Source organism: Canis lupus, chromosome 38 (genome assembly GCF_003254725.2).
Source record: "Canis lupus dingo isolate Sandy chromosome 38, ASM325472v2, whole genome shotgun sequence".
NCBI lineage: Eukaryota > Metazoa > Chordata > Mammalia > Carnivora > Canidae > Canis > Canis lupus.
Window position 1 is genome coordinate 6,795,044 of NC_064280.1, and position 27,918 is coordinate 6,822,961.

A 27,918-nucleotide genomic window follows, 5' to 3' on the forward strand; every position below is an offset into this window, starting at 1 on the left:
CACGGCTTTTCTTTTTTTTTTTTTTTTTCTCCATGGCTTTTCATTTCTCTGTCACTCTTAAAATTATCCCCTCTCTCTTCTATGTCATCACTTTCTTCTAATGTTTGTCATCATCTCTAGGGAAGATGTGTATTCCCAAATAAAATAAAAAATGGCTATTGACTTTCTATTCACAGTACTGACCTCATGTCTCCTTCTAGTCTCTTCTGTTTTCTCTGCTGACCTTCGCCCCAAAACTTACGTAAATAATTGCCTACGTTCTCTGCCTTGCTTCCTCTTGTCCTATCCATCCCCATACCCCTGGAACTACTCCGGTCAAGGCACCACTGACTTCCATATTGTCATAGCAAAAGTCACTGTTCTTTCCTCATCTTACCTGCCTTCTCCGCAGTCTTTGACACAGTTCACAGCTCCCTTCCTGAAACATGCTCTTCTTTGCCTTTAATGATGATGCATTATTTTGGTCATCCTTAACTCACCTGATGCTCTTTTTCCATCTCCTTTGCTGATTCCTCCTCTTCTCTGGATTTGGAAATATTAGCATATGCACCTAAGCTCCATCTCTGGATCTCTCCTCTCCTCTCTCTGAACTCTCCCTCTAAGTGATCTCATAGCCTGACGGCTTTGATTAGTCTTTATGCTATATTCTCTTGGCTTTGTCTTCCTTGCTGATTTCTAGTGTTTTCATGGTTTATTGCAATAGCCTTCCAACTGGTCTCTCTGCTTCTTTTTTTCAGAAGAAAACTGGAGGCTACTTTTTTTTTTTTTTTTTTTTGAAAGCGGAGCAGAAGCAGAATGATAGGGAGAGAGAGAATCTTAACCCAGTGTGGAGCCCAACGCCGGGCTGGATTTGACCACCCCAAGATCATGACCTGAGTGGAAACCAAGAGTCCCAGGCTTAAATGACCGTCCAGGTGCCCCTAGAGGGTACTTTTAAAAGCACATCTACTGTTAATCTGTAGTCTAAAATTGCTCATGTGGCCAATAAGGCTCTTTACTCCTGTCATGCTGAACTTCTTTGGTTATTTGAAAACACTATCCTCACTCATATCTCAGAGCCTTTTGAACACAGCTTTCCTCTGCTTGGGCCACTCTGCTCCCAGATCCCAGACTGGCTGGCTGCTTCTCATCAATCAGCTCTCAAGGTCAAATTTTACCCCTTCTGATGGTTGCTCTCCAATCACCCAGTTGATCTGCCCTCTTATACCTGCCTTTCTTTGCCATATTACCTGGTTTTATTTTCTTCAAAGCACTTACCACTTTCTGGAATTAATATATTCGTCAATGTATTTGCTTGTTTGGCTATCTCCTCCCTCTAGAGGGAGCAGATGAGTTGAGCACAAGTGACCTTGTGGATCTGTGTCACCTCTGTCCCGGGGCTGGGAAGGTATACCAGACACATGCAGGGACTGAATGAATCATCCAGGCAAGTTAGTTGGAGTTTAATTTCTTTCTATTTATATTAAGCATACTTTACTCAAATATCAGTGAGAGACGTCTATCCTCATCTTTTGAGATTTAGGGCATACATATACTTACATATATATTTTTTTCTGGCATCATTTGCTGTCATTTTAATTAAAATTAAAAATAAAACTGATTAGTTAAAATTTTGATTTGATTATTTTTCACGCAATCTTTCCATTTTGTAGAGATGTAAAGTTTGTCAAACCTGAGAGGGTATAAGGCAATAGTTGGTTCCCTTGTCATTTCAAATGCATGTCTAGTTCTACTCAATTTAGTCATCAGAACTATAGATTTCTACTAGGTTTTTCATCTTGGTGATGCTTAACATTTTGATGGTATTTCGAAGTGCAGTGTTGTATTCTGGGCCAGCAACATTTAAGGAAATATTTTTGGTAATTCTCAGATATTTTTATGAGTTATTAACTAATAATTCTGACAATTTTTTTTCTGATCCATTAAAAGACTTATTACTGCATTTATGCCCATTTGCAAATAATGTAACTCTTTCCTAAACAGTTGGGTGTTTCGAAACTTGGAGGACTTTCTATCATCTGCAGATTTGCAAATTTTGCAGGGCACTTTCTGCTTAATTCATTATGGAGATTTCTTAATGAGACCAATTTTTACACTAAATCCTGAGGGATCCTACAGAGTATATCTCTTCTTCAAAGAAGCATTTATTTCTGCTGGACTTCTAAAACAGTTGACTATCTTTAAAATACTGCCAGTCAGACTTCCTTACCATTTTACACTAGTCTGAATCAAGTTCCAGCTGAGATTTGCCTCTTGTAAGCTTTCCCAGGAGACCTGCCATCTCTCTCCAACTATCTTCGCCCCTTAGCATGTACATACTAGGTTTTTAGTAGGTCATCTGCTATTTCCAGTCTCCCTTCTTTGTAGTTCACAAACTGCTTATGGTACACCTATATTTTATTTATCTTTAATTGTGGATACCTTCAAGAAAGCACTTCCTCTGTCCCTGTGTCATACATAGCTGGAACTCAATAGATACTTCACTGCTCAGGGATCACACTTCACAGTGTACTGCTAAAACTCAAAGCAGTTTGTTCCTAGCAGTTCTTGGAGCAATCTGTGCAGCCCTCAGATTCTCAATATTTACATAGGGCACTTCATAACCACACAGTTTCCTCCAGTCACAAGCCACACTTTGCTGATATATTTTGGGTGCTGATCTTGTATAAGGCTGTCCTAACTAGACCTCACAAGTAATTTTATGTCAAAGAAATATGTGTCTGTGTTTTTCTTTCTATATCTAGAGCTTCCTTCTGCCTGTCGAATTTAACAATAGGCTCTTCATGGGAAAAGCCCAGATAGCTTCATAAAACCATCTTTATCTGGAAGCCAAAAACCAAACCAAACCAAACCAAACCTTGCTAGTCAGCCCTTAAGACAGCCTTGGTGGAAATGTTGTCAAAGTCTATTTTTAAAAAGTGTTGTGTTTGCCTTGCCTTTGAAATTCCATCAATCACCATTCTCCACTTCACCCCAATGTGCTATCAATAGCAGGCTTCCCTGTTCTCTTCTGGGAGATTTTTCAGGTTTTGAAAAATGTTATGTTATTTCATGTGGTACATGGACACATGGAATTTTTTTTTCAAGCACATTGGCTGCTATCCAAGTGTTTAAGATTTAGTGAATTGATATTGAGCACACAGACTGTTTTTGAAAAATTAACTTGTCAATAATGTATCATTAAAAAGCATCTAGATTACTAGCATTCTTAGTTTCTAGCAAAGGTCTTAATTTTGCTGGGATTCTGTTCTTAAACTGATGATTTTCTTGGATCCCTTCTTCCCATGAGGAAGTTGAATTTAACTGTATTGTGATAGCTAGCACTTAATGACTATTCAGCAAACATCTCTTAAACCAATTCCTGTTCATCCATTGAGACCACGCTTAATACATTTCCTTCCTAAATGGGTTTTTAAACTACATGTTCTTAGAAACTAGTCTTTTAATCTATGTAGAAAGAGACATCTACTATATCTTAGCTAGAGAATGCATTTTACTAGTATCCTTGGTTAGCGTAAACACACTGTATTCTCTGGCACATTTAATGCTTTTTTTTTTTGTTTGTTTGAGTTGTCCAGAGAATGAATTGTTTTCATCACCTGTTTTCATTATGTGATTATTAAATTTTTACATGAATTTCACAGTAACTAAATTTCTCAAGAGATTCTTACGCTGCTTTTTCGATGTTTATGAAGAGCGGTATGCTCTCTTCCTGTCCTCATCTTTTCTGTAAACTTTGCTTATTCTCATGACACTAGATCTCTAAATAGCTAATTCTAGCTAAGCTCTAACTTGAGATCATTACCAAACAAATTAACTTTATTCACTTTGTTTATGAGGCCTTCAGGACCGGCACAGAAAGTTTTACATAATATGGCTTGGTATTTTGATCTTTTCTTACCAATATTTGTCTTGTATATATTCACTGAACATTTATTGCATGCCCATTAGATACAAAGCACATTCTGAGTCCCTGGGTCGGGAGATGAAAAGTAAACGCACAACGATCTGTGTTCTCAGGGAATTTAAGATCTACTGAGAAACCGCCTGTGGAAAAAACCCAGCACACTAAATAACTGTACTTAGAAGCAGAATAAATAATGATACTAACAGAAGAGAGAGCACAAGTATTTCCAAGAGGTTTCAGGGAAAAGGTGAAAGCTAAATTTTACTAGCCACGATGGGCAGATAACAGAGTAGACAGAGGACTTTGTGCAGAAGCCTGGAGCAGGTGCGTCACAGGTGTAGCAAATGGATCAAGGGTCACCCCAGCGGAAGGGTGCGTCATGTGAAGGCGTGGAGCTGCAGTAAATCATGGAAAATGCATTCGAGCTTTGGTACAGTCTTGAAGGCCAAGTTAGAGATTTTGAACTTTTTGGTAAGCGGCAAAGAAAAAGGAATGATATTCAGAGACATGCACTTTGTTATTAATTAAAATAACTACCAATTATTGTGTGCCTAATTTGCATTTATGGCTAACCTGAACAGTAATGCTGAAAAGATGGGTGGTATTCCCATGCTACAGATGGAGAATTTGAAACTTCCAGAGGGAGATTAACCTGCAATGTTGCAAAACATGGATTTCAGAGCATTGGGACTGAAATTAAAATTATTTAGCAGAGGATCAGTCAATCCAGCTGACTGAACATATGCTTTTGTCTCTTCTTCTCATTCCAGTGTCCTAAAATTGACCCAAAAATATTTTTAAAAATTCACAATCACTCTGGTAAACTGGATCACAAACTATGAGGAATGCTTGAGAATAAAATCCAGGGGAGATTCACAAGAAAACCATAGCCTCAGATGCTTACTGGAAAGACTTTTATGATCAATGGGAATTCAGGTAGTGACCCAAGTCTGGAGGTGTGGATCCCAGGACTAAGAAGGGCCATGAAGTAACTCCCAGAATAGCTGATGAAGGTTTTCCTATAGGAGAAGCCAGGGGTCCACATCTCTGGCCATTACCCTCTGAGTTAGACAGACACAGCTGTCTCCATACCAGGAGGGGCCCTTGGGTCAGAGAGCAGGAAGTGTCCCAGGAGCCTGGCCACCTCTAGAAGTAACAAGAAGTACTCTATCCAGTTACCACTGGCACATTCCATCAATCAAACCATTAATCAAGTAGCACAGCTAACTCCCTTTCCATAGTCAATAGGTGTAAACAGAGGAAATGTTAACAGAAAGTCTAATAGGGAATCTCAAATAAAAAGAAGTCATGGGGGCCTCCTAACTCTGGGAAACAAACAAAGGGTAGTGAAAGGGGAGGTGGGCAGGGGGATGGGGTGACTGGGTGACGGGCACTGAAGGGGGCACTAGACAGGATGAGCACTGGGTGTTATACTATATGTTGGCAAATCAAACTTCAATAAAAAAAAAGTCTATAGGCAAAAATTAAGAAACATTTGGTGGGAGCAAACTCCATTAAAAAAATACGAAATTCAGCAAACAAGAGTTTTCTTTGAGTACCTACTACATTTTTTGTGTGTGTATCTGTCTTCTGGTGTTTATCAACTTCCCAGTTTTCTAACCAAACACAACTGACTGCTCCCATGAATGCACATACTTCTCCATGTTGCTTGCATTGAGCCTATGACTCTATCTTCTTAATACGCATTTTTGTTAACTTTCATTTATTACCATGTGAATGTCAATACTTATATACAACTATATGCAGTCTTCTATAACATTCCACTTAAATCAGACACTGATAAAGTTGAAAACTAACTCTGCGGAGTTTTAGAACATTAAGACTCAAATTTATTCTTACTTTTGAAAGCACTAAGAGCAGCAAATTGTTGAGTTTTCTAAAATGCTAACTTTAGAAGGCCATGCTAAGGCGGTATATTTCTGTATGTGTTACGATTTAAGCATATTTTCCAAGGGATTTTACACATATACTTGTGAAAACTAAATATTCGCAGTGACTAATCTTGTTTTAATTAACACCAAAGATAATAATAGTGGTTGACATGACAAACTATTTTCAGGTTTTCTTTTTTTAACAGGGGGGCAGTTGCCATTTAGAAGGCTGTGAGAAGAGAGCACGCATTCATCATCTAGTGCCACCTTTTCCTGTTAGGAGTAAAACTGACTAGTTATTCAAAGATGAAGTATACATAATACTCACATTTTGTAGCCATCAGCTTTTCAAAAGACTGGCCCCACTGTAGTACTTCCTCCAAAGTAATGCTTTGAAAAGAAACAAAAGGTGCTTATTGCACCAAAATATTCTCAAGGTTTTACTCAGCTACATAGAAATCTATGATCTTGAAAATAATGCCAAAATGTTGTACTCTATTTGTGTGATTTTTTTAAGAAAAGATTTTATTTATTTATTCATGAGAGACACCGAGACATAGGCAGAGGGAGAAGTAGGTTCCTCGCAGGGAATCTGATGTGGAACTTGATCCCTGAACCCTGGGATCACGCCCTGAGTTGAGTGAGGGCAGACACTCAACCACTGAGCCACTCAGGGGTCCCTATTTGTGTGGTTTTGGATGGAAACTTATCTTTCTGTGATCTTCTACATTTTATTTTTACTTTCTAAATGGTTAAAAATTTAAAAAATCATGTCAGTAGTATAAACTTGATAATATGATGAAATAAATTTTTAAAAGATAAATATCCATAGTCCTGTAATTTCCCTATTCCCAAATTACTACTGTTAATATTTTGTTATGTATGTTTGTGTGTTTTTAACCAAGAAGTATCCATACTCTGCAAGTTTGTTTGTATGCGTACACACTTTGTGTGTATACACATATATATGTATATATTCACTTCTAATAAGCTTTTTATATGTCATCACAATTGTCTTAAAGTCCACTTATAGTGTTATGACAATTATAAATTTGATGGTCATTGATAGTCACTGTGGAGTATTCTACAAGGGGCCATTCTTTTTTTTTAAGGATTTAGTTATTTGAGGGAGAGGAAGAAAGAGAGGGAGAGTCCTCGAGAGCTAGTGGGGTACAGAAGGAGAGAATCTTCAGACTTCCCTCTAAGCACAGAGCACGTGGGGCTGGATCTCATGACCCTGAGATCGTGACCTGAGCCGAAATCGAGAGTGGGATGCTTAATCAACTGAGTCATCCAGGTGCCTTTACAAGAGGGCATTGTTTAGTTTACATAATTATTCTCAATGAGAATTTTGATTATTTCTCAGTTTTTAACATAAAAATTTGTGATTAAGGATTGCTAATTGCTTATGGGATTCGTAGAAGTAGAATTAAAGCGGGTCAAGAAATGTACGTTTTTAAGATTCTTGGTTCAAATGGTCAAACCGCATTTGGGTTTGCATTGTGTGCTGCTAACACCAAATGTGTTTGCCCATTTAACTATTAACATCCTAGAGTTCATCCACAAACTCTATTTGTATGCATTCACATAATAAAGTTAGTAACTCCATATCTACTATATGTAGATATTTTCTCTATTAGTTGCTATAATTTTTTTTTACATGCTGAGGGTTTGAATGTCTGTTACTGTGAATAATATGTGAACAAATGGTATAAAAAAAACGTTTACAATTTCAAAAATATCTGTGAAAGATACTGCTTTTGAGGCTTCATTTCTGTTCAGTTTTCAGGACTTTGTGAGGTGAATTGGCAAGTGACCATGTAATCTTACATATAAATCATTTTACTTTCTCGCCTTTAAAATACTCCGTGTGTTTATTGACATTCAGTTTGTGATTGTTTCAGTTTATGTTTGGTTCACTCTTAATTTTCCTGTTTTCCATAATGTCAAATAATCAGATAGCTAGACAAGCTAGCATTGTCCATGGGCTACACCTGGTATGGAGGTAGCTCCATAATTGGTGTTGAGGGAACAGCCATCAGCATTAGGAGGTACTTCATACAATGAAGGAAGATTAGTTAAAGAGGTTAAAAAATAACCCAGAACATGGAAACATATCAGGAGTCTTTAAAAGGTCAAATATCTTTTGTTTTCTACAAATTCAGATGGCCCTTGCCAGTTTTAGGTAGACTATGTGCATCAGTCCTGAGGCTTAACAGTATACTGCTGTTAGGGTTGCTTGCAAAAAACATTTCCATGAAATGGTATCTGACTCACTGTTCTTTTCTCTTATTAGAACTTTAAAAACAGTAACCTAAAGTAACCTTTTCCATCCAGTGAATTGGTGAGTCCTAGGCAAGGTATGTGGCATGCCTCTCTGGTTCCCCTGTTCCCACTATATAGGAAAAAATAAAATCTACTACATGAGCGAAGATGCTATCATTGTCTTGGCTTAGCTTAAAATAAAGCATTGGTACTTTGTTGGTGAGATAATTCTTCTCTTTCTAAAATTCATGAGATTTATGAAGATAGATCATGATTGGGGTGATTACGGTCGGAGTTAAAGTTGTGAAATGAAATTTGGTTTTGGTTTAACCCCATTTTGCTTGTAACTTTTTTCTGAGTATCTCAAGTTCATCTTGTCCCATGGCTAGTCAGGTGCCCATATGAGAGTAGTTCTAAACGTCTCTGTCTCCTCACCCACCCAGATTTCCTAATAGAAGCAGTGGATACCAGACAGGGGAGCATTCTGAGACCCTCATGTCATTGTGGAAATAAGAATGTAGGGTGCTCAGAGTCTGATAGTCCTGAGTTTGAATTCCAGTGCTGCATTTAATAGCTTTTGGTTTTACCTAAAATCTTTGAGCCCTAGTTGTATTATACATAAAATGGGAATAAGACCCATCTCTCAAAATTATCTTGAAAATTAGAGAAGGTCATGAATGTAATGCACCTATAAAATGACCAGATTGCCATGAATGTGAATTCTCTTTTTCCTTGGCTTTCCCTTTCCCTGATGGTGGGTCTGCAAGGCAAGTAGAAAGAAATGCAAGCCCCAGTGGTGATTCTCCTTGGGAGTCATCAGCAGAAGAGATGGAAGCGATTCCCAAATTATTCTGTTTCATCTCCCTTCCTGCACACACCCGTTCAGTACAGCAGCTTCCCCTGTTTAAAATGGTGAACTTTGGGTCTTACACTCTCTTCCACCACCATTGCAGCCACCTCCCCACCTCGCACAAATGCTTGTAAGTATTTTTGGACATTTTGGTACTGCTGGCATCCAGCTCTGACCAGAGAAAGGGAGATGTGGCCAGAATTGAACACTACGACACGGACCTGGTTAGTCCAGGTCTGGTTAAGCCAACAGACAGCAATCCCCGGTGTGGGAATCATTGAGGTGGAAAAACCAATCAAATGGTATATTACCCTTCTCAGGCATTACGCTTTCCATCTTAGCAGTCACGGTTCCCAGCCAAATGGCTACGTTTTTAGTTGGACAAAATATCCAAGAGACTCGGGAGCTTGGTAAGCATTTAGTGACCCTATCAATCTCCCTTCTTCCAACTAGACATGAGGTTTCTGGCACTTTGTAGACAGAGGGTTTGAATCACGAAAATATTTTTTTTTTTTTTTTTTTTTTCACGAAAATATTTTGGATAAGGAATCTCATTTTAGCATAAAAATATAAAACTTCAAAAAAATTTAACAGTAGTTATTCAGAATAGACCCTGTACGAGCATTATACTTGTTTAATTCTCAAGTGTAAACCATAAATAATGAAAATGAAACCTTAGCATAATACATGATTGCTCTTCTGGTGGAATTACTCATGTGTAAATGCAAATTTTACTCTCTGAACAAAATATATTAAATTAACAGTTGAATAAATGTACACCTATTTATTATGTGATAAATATGCATGAGAATGGCTGTAGAATTTAAATGCTACTTACTTTGAAGGAAGCTTCTTAGATTCATCTCCGCACATCTTGCAAATCCAACAATTTTGCCTGCTCATTTTTCTAAAGCAATACAGAATAATCTTAGTATAATTTAATCATTTAAAATAATTATGTGCTAGAGCAATGTCTCAGGAACACACAAAATTATAAGTCATGAAAAAATAAGCTTGGGTTTTTGAAATTAATGGAATATTATCACTCATGGGGGTGGGGGAGGAGAGAGAAAAATAAAATAACTCATCTTGTAAAGATTTTCTGGAAATATAAGTACTTAGAGTTATGCCTTTAGAACCCATCTGGGCCACTTATTCATGGCATTTAAGTGGTATTTAAAAAAAATACAGCTTACTGAGAAAGACCTTCCTCTTTAAGGCCTACTGACAATGAATTCAACTCCTGAGTCTTCTCTTTTTTGGGTAATTCTTAGTTTTAGAAAGATCTCTCAATATATCGAACAAGAATTTACTTCTTTGTAATTAGTCACAATGGCCTAAGTAGCTAAATAAAGAATAAGATTCCGTAAAGGTGAGCTCTGAGAAGGGTGTTGTTTACCTGGTTTTCTCCACTCTAGGCAGTATAACCGTGGCTTAAAATTCAGGTACAGTTTACTCAGCCCAGGCTTTATATAACAATATACATTACAGAGGTTTTAATCTCAGGATTTTGAGAAAACGACTCAAAAATTTATTAATAATTAAATCTTCAATTTATAATGAGAGCTGGAAATATTTTGCTAAACATTTTGCTAAATATTTTGTTACACATAATGAACTAAGGATAACTGAGTTTTTATATCAGTCCTTATTGATTCAATCAAAACATCTGTTGAACATTTGTTATGTGTCAAATTTTGGCTGCCAGTTCTATGTAGATCCTGTCTTTTTCCTCTTCCTGTCCTCATTAGCAAGCAGTTAAAATCCATGTGATGGGGACTTTGAGACAGGAAGTCCAGTGGCCCATAAGTACACACAGGAGGAGAACCTAGCCAGACTTGGGGGTGGCTAAAGATGTCATCCCAGTACAGTAATAGCTGAGTTGGAACCTATAGGGCATGCAGGAATGTGCTGAGCGAAGGGGATGAAGGGCAGCTTGGGCAATGGGTCATGTCCTAATTGAGGAAATGAAAGGAATGTAGTCATCACAAGAATCTAGAATATGGCAGGGAGAAAACTGAGAGAATAGGCTAGAAAGTTAAGACAGGACCAGTAATCATGTTAAAAAAATGCTTATGGCAGCAAGAAAGCGATGAGAGATGAAGTTGGAAGATAGCAAAAGCTGAACATGTTAGGCCATACACATCATCAATTTCATAGTTAGGAGTTGGAAAATCATCGAGGGTTTTAAAATATGGAATAGACATGCTAACATTTGAGTTTGGTTTTGTGAGTAGAATTGATTGTAATGGTGCAAGGATGGATTTCAGAAGAGTAGGTAGGAGACAGCCTCCAGGATACCTCCAGGAGTGCAGGTGAGGGTGTTACAGGTTTAGATTAGGAAGGTGGCAGGAGAGATGGAGGGAACGGGACAGATTGCAGATGTGGGGGAGAGCTTGATGTACTGGATATGGAAGGTGGGAGAAAGGAAGGAAACGAGTTCGGATGAAAGATTTGACCTCAAGATAAAGGTGGCAGTTTTTATAAAACACATAGGAGAAACCAAAAGAAAAGATAAGATGGTCCAGGAAGAGGATATGAACTGAGAAAAGCAGATGGCCCAAGACAGATGACTCAGAGACACACTGAAAAAGTGGAGCCTGCAGGAGGACAATCAGAGTGATGTGGTATCACAGAAACCAAGGAATGAGTTCTCCAAAAGCAAAGACTAGTCAATTGAGTGTTAAGAGCCAGGAAGAGATGGGGGCACCTGGGTGGCTCAGTGGTTGAGCATCTGCCTTTGGCTCAGGGCATGGTCCCGGAGTACTGGGATCGAGTCCCGCATTGGGCTCCCTGCATGGAGCTTGCTTCTCCCTCTGCCTCTCTTGCTGTGTCCCTCATGAATAAATAAATAAAATCTTAAAAACAAAACAAAACAAAACCCAAAAATGCTGGGAAGAGATGAAGGGAAAAAAGGATGGGGGAGGCAGTGGGAGGAGGCACTTGAGTGGGTCAGTAGGCTAAGCTTCCTACTTTTGATTTCAGTTTAGGTCATGATCTCAGGGTCATGAGATTGAGCCCTGTGCTGGGCAATGAAGCCTGCTTAAGGTTCTCTCTCTCTCTCTCTCTCTCTCTCTCTCTCTCTCTCCTTCTCCCTTTGCCCCTCTCCCTACCCTCATGCCCGCTCCATGCACATGCACGCACTCTCCCTCTCAAAAGAAAGAGAGAGAGAGAGAGAGAGAGAGAACAAAGGACTGAAAAATATCTGTCATATTTGCTAACAAGAAGGCCATTCAAGAACAGTGAGAGGGGTTTTGGTGGAACAGGTTGGGCAGAAGCAAGAGGGAAGGAAACAAGAGGAAATGGAGACCTGGACAAACGTAGGGCTACCTGCACTTTCTCTACTTTTCCCTCCCTTCATCCCTGCCTTCTTCCCTTCTGATGAAAGCCATGAACCAAACAGTGTAACAGAGAAACAGGACTATGCTCTCTGGCCATTCTGACCTGCACATCTCTAAGTGTATGGTTCATAAAGTCTACAGTGTGAGTGTCCTTGGGAGGATGTTACAGAAATAGGAGAAAGGAGGAAAATCGATAGATTCTCAGGTTTTGAAAAAAAAATTTTTTTTAAAGGAACTAGAATTCAGATTATGGGGGATAGAATGTTGGAGAAGTGTAAATAGAGGAAGAAATGGATGTTTCCTTGTGACTGGAATGGGTGTAGATCTAAGTACATTTGCAGGTTTGGGTATAAGAATTTATGGGTGTTGTGGTCTGATGGACTTCATTTTCTGTATGAGTCTTTACTGTAAGGAGGAACAAAGGACAGAGTAGCTAAGTATATCTATCTACAGGAAAAAAAAACAAAGTTAGGACACTTGTGATTACGAATATAGATTCAAACTAATTTAAGCAAAAAAGAGAGTTGATTATAAGAATAGCTATGTGAGCAGTTAGAATCTGGATGGTTTTACATGTTGGATTCTATTCTGTTGTAGTAATAATAATTCACTGTGGTCTTTAAATAATAGTGTGATGAAAATCATATATTTTGTTAGAAAGATAAATCTGACCAAAGATGATTAACACTGAAATAATTGAAGCTAAGAAACCTCTTATGTTGACTGGCTCTTCATAACTGATCTTGTGCATAATTAGACCCTGAATTAAAATATAAGATTCTTTATGCCTATAATCGCTTCTAAGATGCAGTTACCCAATGGCTCCCTTCTCTTCTAAGTAGGAGGCTGGTAAAGAAGTCCCTTTCATCATGTGTCAGTTTAGTCATCCCTGTCTTCCACTGTAGCTTGACTTTTTCCCTCCCTACTATATTTAACACTATTTTTTTCATATCTCATTACCTACTCTCTTAATGTATTAGAGCTTCCATGTCATATTGACATATTGACAAGGTATCATAAATATTTTTAAAGAACTCTGATGGAATTCTTTGGCAAAGGCAGGACAGTCTTAGTATGCAACACCCACTGAGGTCAGAAGCATGACAAAGGTAAAGTAATTTCCAGATGCACTAGCGTCTAGGGGGTTCCCGTAGCTCTTGACAGGTGACCGAGTATTTTATAATCATTCTAGGCTCTGAAGCCAAACAAACAGGGCCGTGAGTACAGGGTCTTATTAGCTGCGTGACCTTGGGCATAGTCAATAAACTCTTAGATTCTTAATTACCTTGTCTCTCAAATGGAATTGTAAGGATCAGAAAAATGCTTGTATGTAAAACCTTTCTGTCCTAGTTATAATCTGATCTTCCTTCAGCTTCTTGCACTCTGTCACTCAGGAAATATTTCCTAAACTCTTTTGTATGCACAGGAAACACACATTCTGTCAGACTGCATTCCTTCCTCTTTTTAAATTTCAACTCAGACTTCAGAAGCCTTCCAATTAACCTTATCCATTCTTCAGGTGTGTTCTCATGCTCTCCTGCAAATCTTCCTTCTTTTCATTTGTACCAGTGTGTTCCTACATTTCTATTGTTCACACATTATATTAATAGCTGAGTTGCCAACTTTAGAAGTAGCTGGATCTCCTATAGCAAGTCAGACACTTGGATGTGTGTATCATTTTGAAGGGACAAGCTGCCAGGAAGGATTTGTTTGACCAGAAGAGCTCTGAGAGGACAGCCCAGCCAGAGCTACTCCTTAGAGTATGCAGGCTCTCTCCACCTATGGACACATCTGGTCTGGAGGAGAGAAGGGGCTTAGATCTACCCACAATGCCCTTGCCAAGCTGTGAGCCTCCAAGTGGGGCTTCATCCATGTGGTGGAAAGGTTATCTTTTAGAATTCCAGCAAAGGCTCTGTATAGACCAATAGCAGCCCTGTGTCCAGCTACATGACTGATTTTGAGGGAGGTTCTCTAGCCCGAGTGGCTCTTTAGTTGAGCGACATTGGAAAAAGAGGGTAATATAAATATAAATGTATGAAAATAATGTTATTTATATTTCTGACTTCTATAATCCTAGTAGATAATAAATTCCCTGAGGTGTTATGTTCCAATGCTATTTGATAATCATGTGTAAGTTGTTGTTTACTATTCTAAGTCAAACTATTTACAAATTGATTAAGTTGTAGAATGCCAATAGATTGTGATGACATAAAATATGAAATAAAGTATTTAGTGATAGAATTATGTAAAAGATGTATTATGCAGAAACCAGATCACAAAGCAGTCTTGTTTCACAAAGTTTTTTGGTTTTCTAGTCCATTAAAGAAAAGGAACTTGTTGGGGGGGCTGTCCCAGTGCTGGAGTTCTGCTCCATGTCCCTGCGCACTGGCTGGAGCCCTAATACCCATCTTCTAATATTTTAGAAACCGAGTGTCCACTGCACCTCTCTTCTCTGTTTACTCCAGGATTCGTTATCACCATATACCACCTCTTTGTTAAAATACCACAGAACACTCTCCATGTCCTCATAATGCCTCCTTCTACATTGAAACCAAGAGATAAATTCACAAATATTTAACTTAGCTCCTAATAAACCAGATTGGCCCCTTGAGCTTATGACTTCTAGGCAAAACACTTCTGAAAATTATAGTTAAGGCTTAAACATGAAGAAAAAAAGAAATTAAACAAGGAGACAAAACCCAACAAAATCTTTTAAACTAATTTTGGAATATGGAAAGTAGATGAAAGAATAGAAATTAAAATTCTTATGCCTATAAAATGAAAAGAGAAAAGATAGCCTTTGGAAATTTGTCTGGCAAAATGGAGAAAATAAACTTAAGTCTGAGGACAAAGAGTTTCCAAAAATAACTAGTGGTTTGAAAAGAAATATCTGCAATCTTTCATTCAACAGAATATATCATTAAGTAATAGATCTGCATCAAAATACCAAAATTTAGAGTGGCAGAATGAATTATTTTCACATTTATAATTGAGAAGTTTTAAGAAATGTTTTTGGTAATTCCAAAAAAAGTAAATTAACAAATTTACTTGGAATTAGATCATGTGTGGTCATTTACTGGCAAAAATAAAAATTAGCCCAAAATATTCCACAGAATTAAAATTCTGTTTTGGCAAAAGAGTTCTCTGGGGAAGAATGATATAGATTTGATATAGAATTGATTTAAATTGGAGAAACTCACCAAGTTTCAAATCAATAGTAATCATTTTGTTCTCATGTTAGTGGTATGATTATGGAAAAATTCCATTGACCTAAAAAGAAAATAATAACAAAACCAAAAATATTACTGTGTACTTCCCAGAGAATGCATATTTGGCAAAATATGTCTATAAATACTTTGTCTTATATATTAAGTAAATAATTTTTTCACTTTGTAAGTGCTGGATTATAGTTATCCTTATTTTTAGTTTAACTTCCTATCTAAATTTTATTAATTTCATGGGTTGATATTGTAAAAATTCCTGTTTCTTATTTGTATTTTCCATTGGTTTTTCTTTAAATATTTTTTATTTTATGTTAGCATTATGCATTAATTTGCCTACCTTTTAAATTTTCTCCATATCCTCTTGGTAAAACTAGAATGCACCTTTATACTCTAAGCCTAGAGTATTTAGAACAGTTAGGTCTCCAAAATGATTTTGCTTCCAATGTTTTCTTGATTATTTTAAAGAAACCATAATTTCATCTATACAATCTAATTTTTAGAGTGATTATAAATGCTTTAGTGATGAATTGAGTTAGATACATATTGTGCCAGAATAGATCCACATTTTCTCTAGCATTTAAATGAAATCTTTCTCAAAGCAATGTGAAAATAAATGGATTTTCTTAAATTTCATCTTTCCACATATTTAAACGTTTTTATTTTCTGACAAGAGTTGATAAATTCATTCTGTTCAATATAACATCTGCATTTAAATGTATTTATTATATAGAATGGCACATAAAATTTAGAAAGACCTAGAGCAATTTACGTTTTAGTGAGGTTTTGTTTGCCAAAACACGTAAAATTCTTACCTTTTAAAAAGCAAGTAATTTGTGTGTAGTTGTGCTTAGGCATAACATTAAGAAATGAAGAAATTCTGTAAAATCAAAATTCACATTGCTTCATGTAAGCCTTGCAACAATCCATACCCGGAATCAGTACAGCTAATTAAATGATGGAACTAATTATTTGAAAATGCATGATTTTTGAAGCAAACAATTCTGAGACATCTGATTTTATAATATATTCTTATCTAAACATATACATCCATTTTCATACACACACACACACAAAAAACACATAAAATGAAAGGCCATACTCTAAATCTGTAATATTTCTTTTGCTGCACAATTTAGAAGTTTCATTTATGCATGTATGACTGTAAATATTTTTTAAGTATAGAGAGGCGAGGCCAGGCAAACATGTGTTTAGTAGTTTGTTTTCCTTAGAAGAAATCTAACACTTCTAGCAGCCCCACTCTTAAAGTAAACATCCACTAGTCATTTATATCAAGTCCACATCATTGTTATTCATCCACTCTTCTATGGAATCTCATACTTACAAATATATTCTGTAGAACGGTCCAGCATGCTAAATTTTAGTTTCTATCTGTATGATCCTTTTGAAATCAGGTTCTGAAACTCCATTAGACACCCAGTATTTTATTTTTCCTGGCATAAAAGAACTTTACTGTCCCTATAATCACCTTTGATGGCACCCTGCCCTCTCTATGAATGTTCTGTTTTTACACACGTATCTATGCAAAGAGAGGTTTTGTTGAATATGTAAAGTAGTGCTGTGAGACTCCAACACATTGCTGATATAGAGGTTTTATCTAACACTATCAGCCCATCTAAAGTGATCAGATGATTGGAAGCAGTAGCTCCATGAAATTTTCAATGTAATATTAAATTTTTTTCCCCAAATAATCAATTTTCCTGGTTCTAGAAAATTTTTTCTAGTTTAGCTTAAAGTACAAACTGCCTTTTACAAAACAGAGAACTGAATATCAAGGAGCAAGCTAAGCCTGCAAGTACTTGTTATTAAATTCTTGAGAACTATTAAAATCAATCTGTTTAGATTAGTCAAATTCCTAAGTCTTGTAATAACTGAAGGTTCTAAAGAGGTGTTCTTTCTAGTTAAACCTTTCTAGTTCCTTTAGTTGATCCTCATAGGATGATTGCTGGATTCACCACTCTTCTTCAGTTAATATACCTGTTCAAATCTGAACTGAACACAGAGCTCCAGATGAGGATTAATGAATGCAGAGTATGGTGAGATTAATACCCTCGTCCTATGTCTAATCTAACTTCTGTGTGTGTGTGTGTGTGTGTGTGTGTGTGTGTCTCACACACACATATAGAGACAGAGAGAGAAACAGAGTGGTGGGAATTAAGAAAAGCTAGAATAAGACAGCAGGAAAGGGGATCAGAATATGGTTGGTAGAGTATTTCTAAAAGTATTTAAGAGCCTAATGAGGTAGATTATTTTTACTTGTATTTCATGATTTTGAGATCCAAACCCAGAGAAATTGAATCTATCAAATCTAGAGGCCAAGTCTGGGATGAGAAAAGGCAGACAAGCTTCAGAGAATCAGAAGCTAAGTAGATACAGCAATGCTGAAGGAAGTGGGGGGCGAGGTTTGGAGTAGTTGTGAAAGATCTAGGTTGGTTGTTTGCTGATAGAGGTCATTTTCATTGACTTCTAGTTCTCCAATTCCTTTCCTATGTTGGGACATTTGGGAGTTTCTCCGGGCATTGTGTGCATTTGTGCCTGAGATTCAGGGATGTTTCCTCTTTCTCTTGGTTTGGGCACAAGGAGCTGGAGGGACGATTCTGAAAGTCACCCCCGGTAAGCGTGCCAGTGGAAAGATTGCTGAACAGAATAAAACATGAGCATCTTTTACAGAGTGACAATTGGGTATCAACAGGGCTGAAGAGCAAAAAAGCCACAGAGTGAAGAGTCACACAATAGTTGGGCAAAAGGCAGTCCTAGAAGAGTTCCAGAACAAGATGTTTGTGGCAGATATCTAAGCTTTTCTGGCTTCTCTGGGAAAAGGCGGGCTAGGAATTAATGGGGTCAGAGTGATGTAATCCTCAGTACGCAGGTGGACCCGACAGATTCAGAGATGCCAGGGAAGGGCTGGTAACAGGATCAAGGGGCTTTCACTGGTGCAGTGTGGGAAAGCCCTTTCCTGTAAAAGGTGGTCTTTGATGAACTGTGATCTATTTACTCTTGTGCGTTTTTACTCTGTTTCGGCCCAACTAAGACCGAAGTAACACAAGTTCAAATGTGCAAAGTTAAAAATATATTTACTCATTTTGTATGGTTAAAATTCTCCATGAACTTCTTTACATGAATGAACCGTTAGAAATTCATTATTGGTGGTGGTTTAAGAAATCAGATATTCACAGTGCATCCTGTTAGCTTCTAGAGTTGTTGCCATTTGTTCACAGTATCCTATGAACTTGTTAATATATTCTATATATTTTAATAATACAGTACTTAAAATATATAACTAACATATAACACTTTAACATCATAATAAAATATTTAATATATAATTATTATATAATACTTTAAAATATATTCTAGAAGCAAACCACTGGTAAATTCACTCATAGACACTGGTGAGTTCTTCAGTTAAATGTATCCAATAGGCAGCAGTTTGTGCCAATGTTCTTCATTCCCACGTAGGGGAGACAATCTGATGTGTCCATAAGTACAAATATCTGCACTGAGACCAATAGCTACTACTTTAACTCCTGTGGAGAGTTTTCTATTTAGATGGAAGCACAGACTTTATAGTTTTACTTTCTACCCACTTGCAGAAGTGAATTTCCTTTCAAACTAGATTTTATAATGGTGTTCAGGAACTATTTCTGGCTCTGTACATCTGATACTTAAGTGAACTAAATCAGAATAAATTTTTGTACCCTTTAAATAAACTGAAAATTACTTAGATAACAAATTACGAAAACATTTACTATGGTGCTTCAGACTGAAGTACAGTATGAAAATGCTAGTTTCTGCTTACAGATTTAAGAGGAGAAAAAAAGCCAAGAAATATATACCGGAACACTCTGTTAAAGACCACGTGTGCTGTGAATATGTCAGATGTTGCCTCCTTAGTCTTTAACAGAAGGTTTTTTAAAAAAGCAATTATTCTAGCTCTACATTCCTTAAAGAATTTTTTAAAAATATGTTACTCGAGTTTTTATTTACAACGATACAGAGTTTTTAATAAAAAGTTAAGGAACATTTGAGTTCTGTGCTGTTTGTAGATACCACCTTGCTTTAAGAAACCACTCAAAGTACTAGTTTTGCATTTTTTTAAAACCAGACTCTTCGTTTTATCATCAAGTAAGAGATATCACCCTTCTCCTGGAGGGAGCAGATAGGCATGATCTGTCTTTTGTGGGGGCCCAATTGCCTTTCCCAGATCCTGAGATATCCATCTAGTGCATTTCCCCATGTTCCACATCCATCCTTTGCATCAAATAATGGAAGTTGCCCCTGCTTTTCTTGAACTCTGGATCTGACCCTCCTTAGCCTTTCCACTCTGTCCCTTCAGCCTGCATTTCCTTCCCGTATCGTATCTTTGCAAAGCAACCTCTTTTGGACTCAAGGTCCATATCTTAGAGTGTGATCGAACACTCTGCAACCCAGACTTGACTCATCCCCTCCTTTTGTCTTCTTGGGCTTGCTGCCACCTAAAAACAATCTAACTTTGGCTTTTGCCTTTTGTAAACCAGAAACATAGTGACAACATAAATTAGAAACAGATTACTGAGCACCCCACACTGCTGCCAGCACAAAAATGCACTTAAATAACTGTTAAAACTAGCTACCAATTTTGTCTGCATTTGTTCAAATGAATTGCTCTAAAGATGCCTTTATTACAGTTGTGGTTCCTCCAGTCTATAAAGTCCAGTCACTAATTCCCAATCATTATAGCTTCTCCACTTGGCGGTGAGTGGCTCTAAATCCATTCTTTTGGCTTTCCCAGGAAATCAGTAATGCTTTCAGGTTTCTGATCTCTTGCGTGTAATTGAAAAGGAGCAGCAGCCCTACTTGGTTTCCATTTTCTCCTGAGCACTTAGTGGTTTGTCGTTTTCTGTCTTAACCAAATAGATTCTAGGGGAATAGTTAAAATCTCATTTTCACTTTCCCACATCCTTGTAAGTGTATTTAAGGCAACATTGGTAAGTAGAAAAGTGATGTTCTTTTCCTGGAAAAGAGAAGACAGCTCAAGTTGTTTAATTTGAACTGGGACATGTCTTTCAGCTTTATTGTACATTCATGTTGTTCATCTGTGGAACCCTCTGAGAACAAGGTTGAGGGTACACTCCTTAGAAGAAGATGTGCATTGGCTTTGTCAGGCAACCCAACCACTTCAACCCAGTACTACTTTGTTATTTTCTTGGCTTATTGGCATGGGGAAGGAGGGGGAGTGGTTCCTGGACCACACAGATAGAATAAATTTAAATTATTGCTACCTAGTACAGCCCAAGAGCTCTTTTTCTGACTTGGAAAGAACTAAAAACCAGCCCTCTGATATTTGCTAACTGATATTAGCAAATGCTGAGCTCAACTATATGTTAAATCCTCTGGTTTAGGATTCTCTGTTTTTCCTTGACCATTTTCTTTCCTCTCTTTTTTTGATCTTAAGTATACATTTAAATTGGATGGGGAGGTATTCGTTGTACATTTTTCCTAGCATTTCCAGGTTTCTGGTAGTGAGAGGATATTTCAAGATATGTCTTATCTACCATAATCTATCCTTTCTTTTATATGAAATAATGTGCTATATTCATTTTTTAAGAAGACCAAATGTAATAAAGTATCAAGGAAACTGGAACTTCAGTATTTCTTTATTATCACAGATGGAAAGCACCATTATTTGTTCCTTTAAGGCACTGTGTTTGCCTTAAATATACTGGGCCTCCTGGTATGTGGTTGCAAATCTGAGGTCTGTCTGGTTTCTCATCATCCAAACAAGTCACTGCCCCATTCTTTATATGAGAGTGTTACTTTCTGCAAGATATCTGAATTTCCTGCTGTGGAAGGATAGAACAAACATACCTGTGTGGTGGTAATGTTTCCTGTTTTGCTTTGTTTCTTCTTTCACAGAGATTAAAATGGCTCTGCTGCAGATCATTATTTAAAAACCTGTTAACAAGGGCACCTGGGTGGCTCCTGAGTTTGCCTTTGGCTCAGGTCATGATCCTGGGATCCTGGGATACATCCCCATATGAAGGTCCCCATGGGGAGCCTGCTTCTCCCTCTGCCTATGTTTCTGCTTCTCTTTGTGTGTCTCTCATGAGTAAATAAATAAAATCTTAAAATTTAAAAAAAAATAAATTTAAAAAATTAAAAAATTAAAACTTGTTAACAATCATGAAATAAATCTGTCCCCAGGACAATTGTGATGTATAGTCCCATCTGACCCATTCATGGTGGAGGTCTAAGTGATATCCAGGGACTCAGAGAATTGGATGGCTAGGTAGTGGGTCCAATGCAAGGCAGTTTAAGAGTAGATCCTTCTGTCAGTTGGTAGGTGGTATAAGAAGGATAGAGAACTCAGGGTTGGCTTGCACGGTCATGGCTTCTCCCTCCTTTACTAAGGGAATCTCCCATTTTTCTCATGCATGCTTCAAGCATATGGGGTGGGGCATAATACTGAGACTGGCATAGTGGATACTCAATAAATATTTAAACAATTAACGAATATATCCTCTTTCTAACAAGATTCATCCAAAATAAAAACTACCCTCAATGTCCCTTTAACCAATTTTCATTAATACAAAAATCATTCAGTGGAGCTTGGAGGAGGGAGCATATTGTATAAGTTTTCCCACATCGCAAAATTAGAGATATGCTTTTTCTTATAATCCCTAATTAGTGTAGTAGTTAATGAGATATATCTGGAAATGCCAAGCTTTGTAAGTATAATTTGCAGAAATACATATTTTTATGAAGCATGCAAATTTGAACAATGGAGTCCTTGTGTTTCTATTGAATAAGGAACTGGAATAAAACAAAGCAAACGTTTGTCTTTAGGATCTGAGAATAACAGAACTATACCGTAGAACCTTTGGAAGGACAAGATATGCAAATAAGACTAGTTAAAACACGTTAAATTTTAGGAAAGGCAAAGAATTTTAAAAAATGTAATCCTACAGCTTTAGAAATCCACTTTAATATTGTTTCCAACATAAAAAAAAAACAACAACAAAACACACACACACACACACACACACACACACACACATTCCCCCTCAGGTTTGAGTACCTGGTGGTCACCTTCATACCTTTAAAACTAGTCCATCAAATAATTTTTTTTCAGAAATTGGAAATGTATATTGAAAACATTTTTTACATAGAAGAAAAGTAGTTTGGCTCAAAGAAAATTAAAAGGGAAATGAAAGTAATTGCCATTATGAGAGTTATAATTTTGGGGGCCTAGAATCCTGTAAGGCATCCTAAATGCAGGACATCAGACCAATAGAGATTGTCTGAGTTATTTTTATAGATGAAGCCAAGGAAAGGGGCAGGATAGGAAGCAGAAGGGGACCAAGACATAAGAAGTATGACTTTATTTTTGAAAAGAAACATTTCTGAGCAGTAATTACAAATATTGTTTTTTTCCCCAAACACATTTTCTTTTTTAAAGATTTTATTTATTGGGCAGCCCCCATGGCCCAGTGCTTTGGTGCCGCCTTCAGCCCAGGGCGTGATCCTGGGGTCCCAGGATTGAGTCCACATAGGGGTCCCTGCATGGAGCCTGCTTCTCCCTCTGCCTGTGTCTCTGCCTCTCTCTCTCTCTCTCTGTGTGTCTCTTATGAATAAATAAATAAAATCTAAAAAAAAAAAAAGATTTATTTATTATTATTTATTATTATTTATTTATTATTTGAGAGAGAGAGAGAGAGAGTGCACAAGCAGGGGGAGGGGTCGAGAGAGAAGGACAGACTCCATGCTGAGTATGGAGCTTGAGGTAGGGCTCGATCCCAAGACCCAGGGATCATGACCCGAACCAAAGTTGGGCGCTTAACCAACAGAGCCCCCAGGACCCCAAATACATGTTCAAATAGGACAGAAAATAGTATTTAATAAACCATGAAACTTGTTTAAGTCTACTGAAAAATTTCAAATATAACAATTTAGAGTAAAGAGCATTTTGAGGATTTTTTTCCAGGTTGATAGGCACTTATCCCATCTTACTGCCTTTCTTTTTTTTTTTTTTTTATTTTTTTTATTTTTTTTTCTTCTTACTGCCTTTCTAAGTGAGTAGGCAAAAGATAAATAGGAGCGTGAGATTTATGTCAGTTGTTTTTTTAATACCGTGGCTGAAGAGCTTTCTGAAAGAGACTTTTACAATAAGGGAAGTATTTCTATATTTAAATCTTGGTGGTCTCTGCAAGAAGTTGAAAAACTTGTATCAGAGACACACTTCTCCAACCCCATTTTAAAATAGAAGTCCTATCAGAGAAATGTAAAGTTTAAAGGAATTTTAGAGGTAATCTAGATTAAAAATTTCATTTTATTAAGAAAACCTTTTTCAAAAAAAAAAAAAAAAAAAGAAAACCTTTTTCCATTTTACTGTGCATTTTCATTTATCTCCTGTGCATTGCCCCTCAAATCAGAGCTAACTGAGATATTGAGGCTAAAACCCTGGCCCATAAATTTTGTGCTCTTTTTACTATAAGATCTCTGATTCCCTTTCTGATTTGCTTCTTTGGAAACCAACCAATTATATATATCTTACAGTCTCATTTCAAATTATGTAACAACCACGAGTTTTCAGGCACATGTGTCTATGTATCTATGCTGTTTTCTTTCTTTACCAGAAGGACATGTGACACAGATGCTGTAGTTACACAACTCTGCCCCATTCTTGCTACATGATGGTCATTATAATTAATTAATTTCATATTGAGAAGACGGTCTTGCCACTTGATTGTTATTAACATGGTTTCTATTGAGTTGAATAAGTCTAATTTATCGGTCTCAAATGATGCAGTTTGGGGATCATTCTCTAAAGAAACAGAGTATACACTGCCGGCCACCAGAATATGATAAAATATCTGGCAGAAAAATATAGATTGAGGAGGAATTATTAATCATACTGAGAATAGTGATTTATTTCACAAAAGAATTCCATAAGGATTCCTTTAGTGAATTCCTCTGGTTTGAATTTCTGAAATTTAGTTGATGCCCAGTATTTTAGGAACATAACATAAAGCAACATGTCTTTGAATTTTGATGATAAATGAAAAACACCCAAACTTTTCTAAATAACTCTAGCGTTCAAATGCTGATTACATCTGATAATGCAAACGATAATAGGCTTACTAATATATTTCTTATTATTTTATTTTTACTTTTTTGCCAAGACCCAGGGTTGTTTGGTTGGCTGAATGATCCTATCTGCAGATTGAAAACAGATTTAACATGCTAAATTGCAATGCCTAGAAATACCCTGGAGAATCAAACATGCCTGAGAAAAGAGGGTCAAAAAAAAGTATTATGAAACATTGGTAATTAAGGAATATTCCACTTAGGTCTGTTTTAAGTCAAGCAGCGTTCCAAAGGGACTGTGTGGCTTTATTTTTAGGCTGCCGTTTATTGAGTCGGGCTGTGGCCTCTGCTAATTGGCAGAGCTGCTCTTAGCCTACAGATGCTTTATTGGCTTTAGATAATGGGAAATTAAATGTTTTGTCTGTTATCCTTGAGAGAAGACACCATTATTCTACTGAAGAAACTTTCTCTGGTGTCAAGCCCTGTTCCTAAGTGTACCATATTCAAAGTTACCTGACAGAGACTGAGACTCACACTGTCCATACCCCAGGTTTCCTTTGGCCAATTAGTGATGGATTAGTCAATAAAAATGCAGCCAGGATTTTGGAAGCCATGTTTGAAATGATAGCGTGAGGATGATTTTCCAGATAACGCTATTCATCTGGTGAATTAATTAGTTGACAATCTCCCTGAGGGATTGAGACAGGAGAATAGCAAATGTCAATGGTGCACAAGATAAACCTGTGGAGCTGAGGGATTGGCAAAAAAAAAAAAAAAAAAGAAAAAAAATGCTTGAGGTTGCTGTGAGGAGAGAGGAAATAGTTCAGAGTTGATGAAGATACTGGAGTATGCATCTGTGGAGATGTTTAGAACTCAAGAGGAGACACTGGGGGTTAGGGGCAGCTCCATGTGCATGGGACATGGCCCACAGTTCCCCGGGAACCTTGTTTAAATGCTCTGCTAATAATTATTTTTTTAACAAAAGTTCTTTCATTTTCATTTTGCACTGGGGCCCACAAATTATTTAGCTCATCTTGCTAAGGGCACAAACATGGCCGGGGAATAGATGCCAAAGGCAGATTTCATGTAAATTTCAATTCGAGCTATGGAAAATTCTATTCTCTCTAATGGGGTTTGGAGGGAAGGCATTTAGATAATCCTCCTAATGTTATGGCTGGATAAGCATCAGGAGAGCATTTGACCATGGAGTTGCTGAGAATGGAGAGGCGATGCTAGTGGAGCCAATAGTGATGTTTCTGGCAGAGTACAGGGGGAAGTGGTAAGGGTAGGAGGGGTAACAGGGCCAGGGCTGGGGTCTCGGAGGGAAAAGCACAGCAGTGGCTGATACGTAAGAGATCCATAACAGGGGACATCACAGTTGCCTGGGCAATTGCAGTTGAGTACATAGAATTTGGAGAGTTAGATTGCCTTGACTCATTTGGTGCTTAAGAGAAAGTCACTTGATTTTCTATGTTTCAGATTCCTTATCAGTAGGATGAGTTTTCATACTAGCTGCCCCGCAACAACTAACAGTTTTAATGTGATAGTATCTGTCAAGTACTCCAAGCTCCTGAGAGATAGGCTCTTTATCAATCAGCACAGCAGCTTGTTCCTAACAGAAATAAATTTGGGGTCTAGTAGAGTTGCCTAGGAGGATGTGGTTTAAAGAAATTTAGGAGTTCAATTGTTCTAGTCAGCAGTTCTCTAGGGATATATATATATTTTTTTTTTTTGATAAATTTATTTGAGAGGGAGAGAAAAAGAGAGAGGAGAGAGATCTAGAGGTGGGGAGGGGCAGAAAGAGAGGAAGAAAGGAACATAAGTACACTCTGTGCTGAGTGTGGAGCCAGAAGCAGGGCTCAATCTCACGACTCTGAGATCATGACCTGAGCAGAAACCAGGAGTCTGATGTTTAACCAACTGAGCCACTGAGGTGCTCTAGGGAGATATCTTATAGGTAATAGCCATCCACCTCCCCATAAACACCTCCAGTATATTATCTAGTTAATATATATTTCCTCATAAAGTTAAGGATGGGGTCAGACCAAGACATTAGATCTCTCAGATATTGTAGGTGGGCCTTGCTTAATCTAGAGGATCCATTAAAATGATAGTCCGTGAGCTGTCAGGGGCATTACAAACAATTTAGGATGACTCCGTGAATTTCTAAATGACAAACTTGAAAGAGAAAGGGGTATGAAAATCTCAGGTCTCAGAGCTAAGTGTGCAGATCTATAGTGACTAGGTCTTATAGCTTCTAGTTTAGGGCTTTTCGCTTGTACCACATATATCTTGCAGGCAGTCAGGTCCATTATGGGTATATTTGAGGAGCTCTGTTGCAGTCTGTGTTTATGGATGTTGTAGGGTTATTATGGGATGTTTGTTAATCAGGGTAATGCTACTACTAGTAAGTACCAGTTATATAGGTCCTGCAATGGGCATAGTGAGCTCAGGACTTGACCTAATTCTTTTAACAACCTTAAGAGACAGATTTTACTATTTTCACAAGAAGAGGAAATTGAGACTCAGTATCTCATGGCTCTTAATTAGATCGGTTTTAGGACTTCATCAACCTTCGAGCAGTTTTCAGAAGCTGTTTGTCTCTGAGACTCCACTGCATTTAGTGGGAGATCTTCCATTCTATTTCTCACTGCCAAGCAAGAACCGGAGCACTGATTACAAGGATGTTTGTTTATCTTACAGTATTTAGTCTTTTGTTACATAAATTATTAATTCATGATGTTTCATTTCACTGTTTTTTTTTTCTCCAGCTGATGATATAGAAGCTTTAAATTTTTCGTCATGGTCCAACCTCTGAGTTGGAAAGCATATTCATTTTTACGTAGAATCTAGTTGAGAGAAATGGCGGTGACTAAGAGTTCTGAATGTGGCACTTTATGGAAACGTAATGATGACTTGTGTGTATTTGTCAACTCTCTGGAAGACATAGTCAAGTAAAGCATTTTGATTATAAGAAAGAACAATTTTTGAAATCGAAGGAGACTAGGGGAAGTGCAAGGTTTTCTCAGGCTGTGCTTGCTCAAGACATTTAGAATTAGGCTACAGGTCAGAAGGTGCACATTTGCCCCTCTGCTGGGTGCAGGGGAGAGTGGACGGAATTGAGAAGAGTGTGGTAGATGCCAGGCTGGGGAAGAGCTCGTAGAGGTGGTATACCCTCCTTCCTGAAGCCCTTTGCAACCCTGTTCAGAGGCAGAGGACATGGCCCCTGGAAATGAACCCAAGGCCCTCCTATCACAGCTGTCATTTGTATTAAACAGCAAAGCCTCTAGGCTGCATTTACCTAAACTCGTGTTGTTTCTTCCTCAGAACATTCGTGGTCAGGTGGCGTTGCTGT

The 27,918-nt window shown here is 37.6% G+C and overlaps 1 protein-coding gene across 2 annotated transcripts in view; it reads right to left on the reverse strand.

Annotated features, from left to right (window-relative positions):
- Positions 1 to 16,978, reverse strand: part of RGS13 (regulator of G protein signaling 13) — a 33,859-nt gene extending 16,881 nt beyond the window's left edge. The window contains exons 1-4 of one of the 2 annotated variants that reach the window (XM_025421019.3): positions 16,822 to 16,978; positions 15,456 to 15,525; positions 9,753 to 9,821; positions 6,128 to 6,189 (exon numbers count right to left, since the gene is read on the reverse strand). In XM_025421019.3, coding sequence (XP_025276804.1) covers positions 6,128 to 6,189; positions 9,753 to 9,817 — 127 coding nt within the window. In that variant the 5' untranslated portion in view covers positions 9,818 to 9,821; positions 15,456 to 15,525; positions 16,822 to 16,978. The remainder of the gene's footprint in view (positions 1 to 6,127; positions 6,190 to 9,752; positions 9,822 to 15,455; positions 15,526 to 16,821) is intronic. The other variant, XM_035711187.2, reaches the window with a different exon arrangement.
- Between the last annotated feature and the right edge of the window lie 10,940 nt (positions 16,979 to 27,918).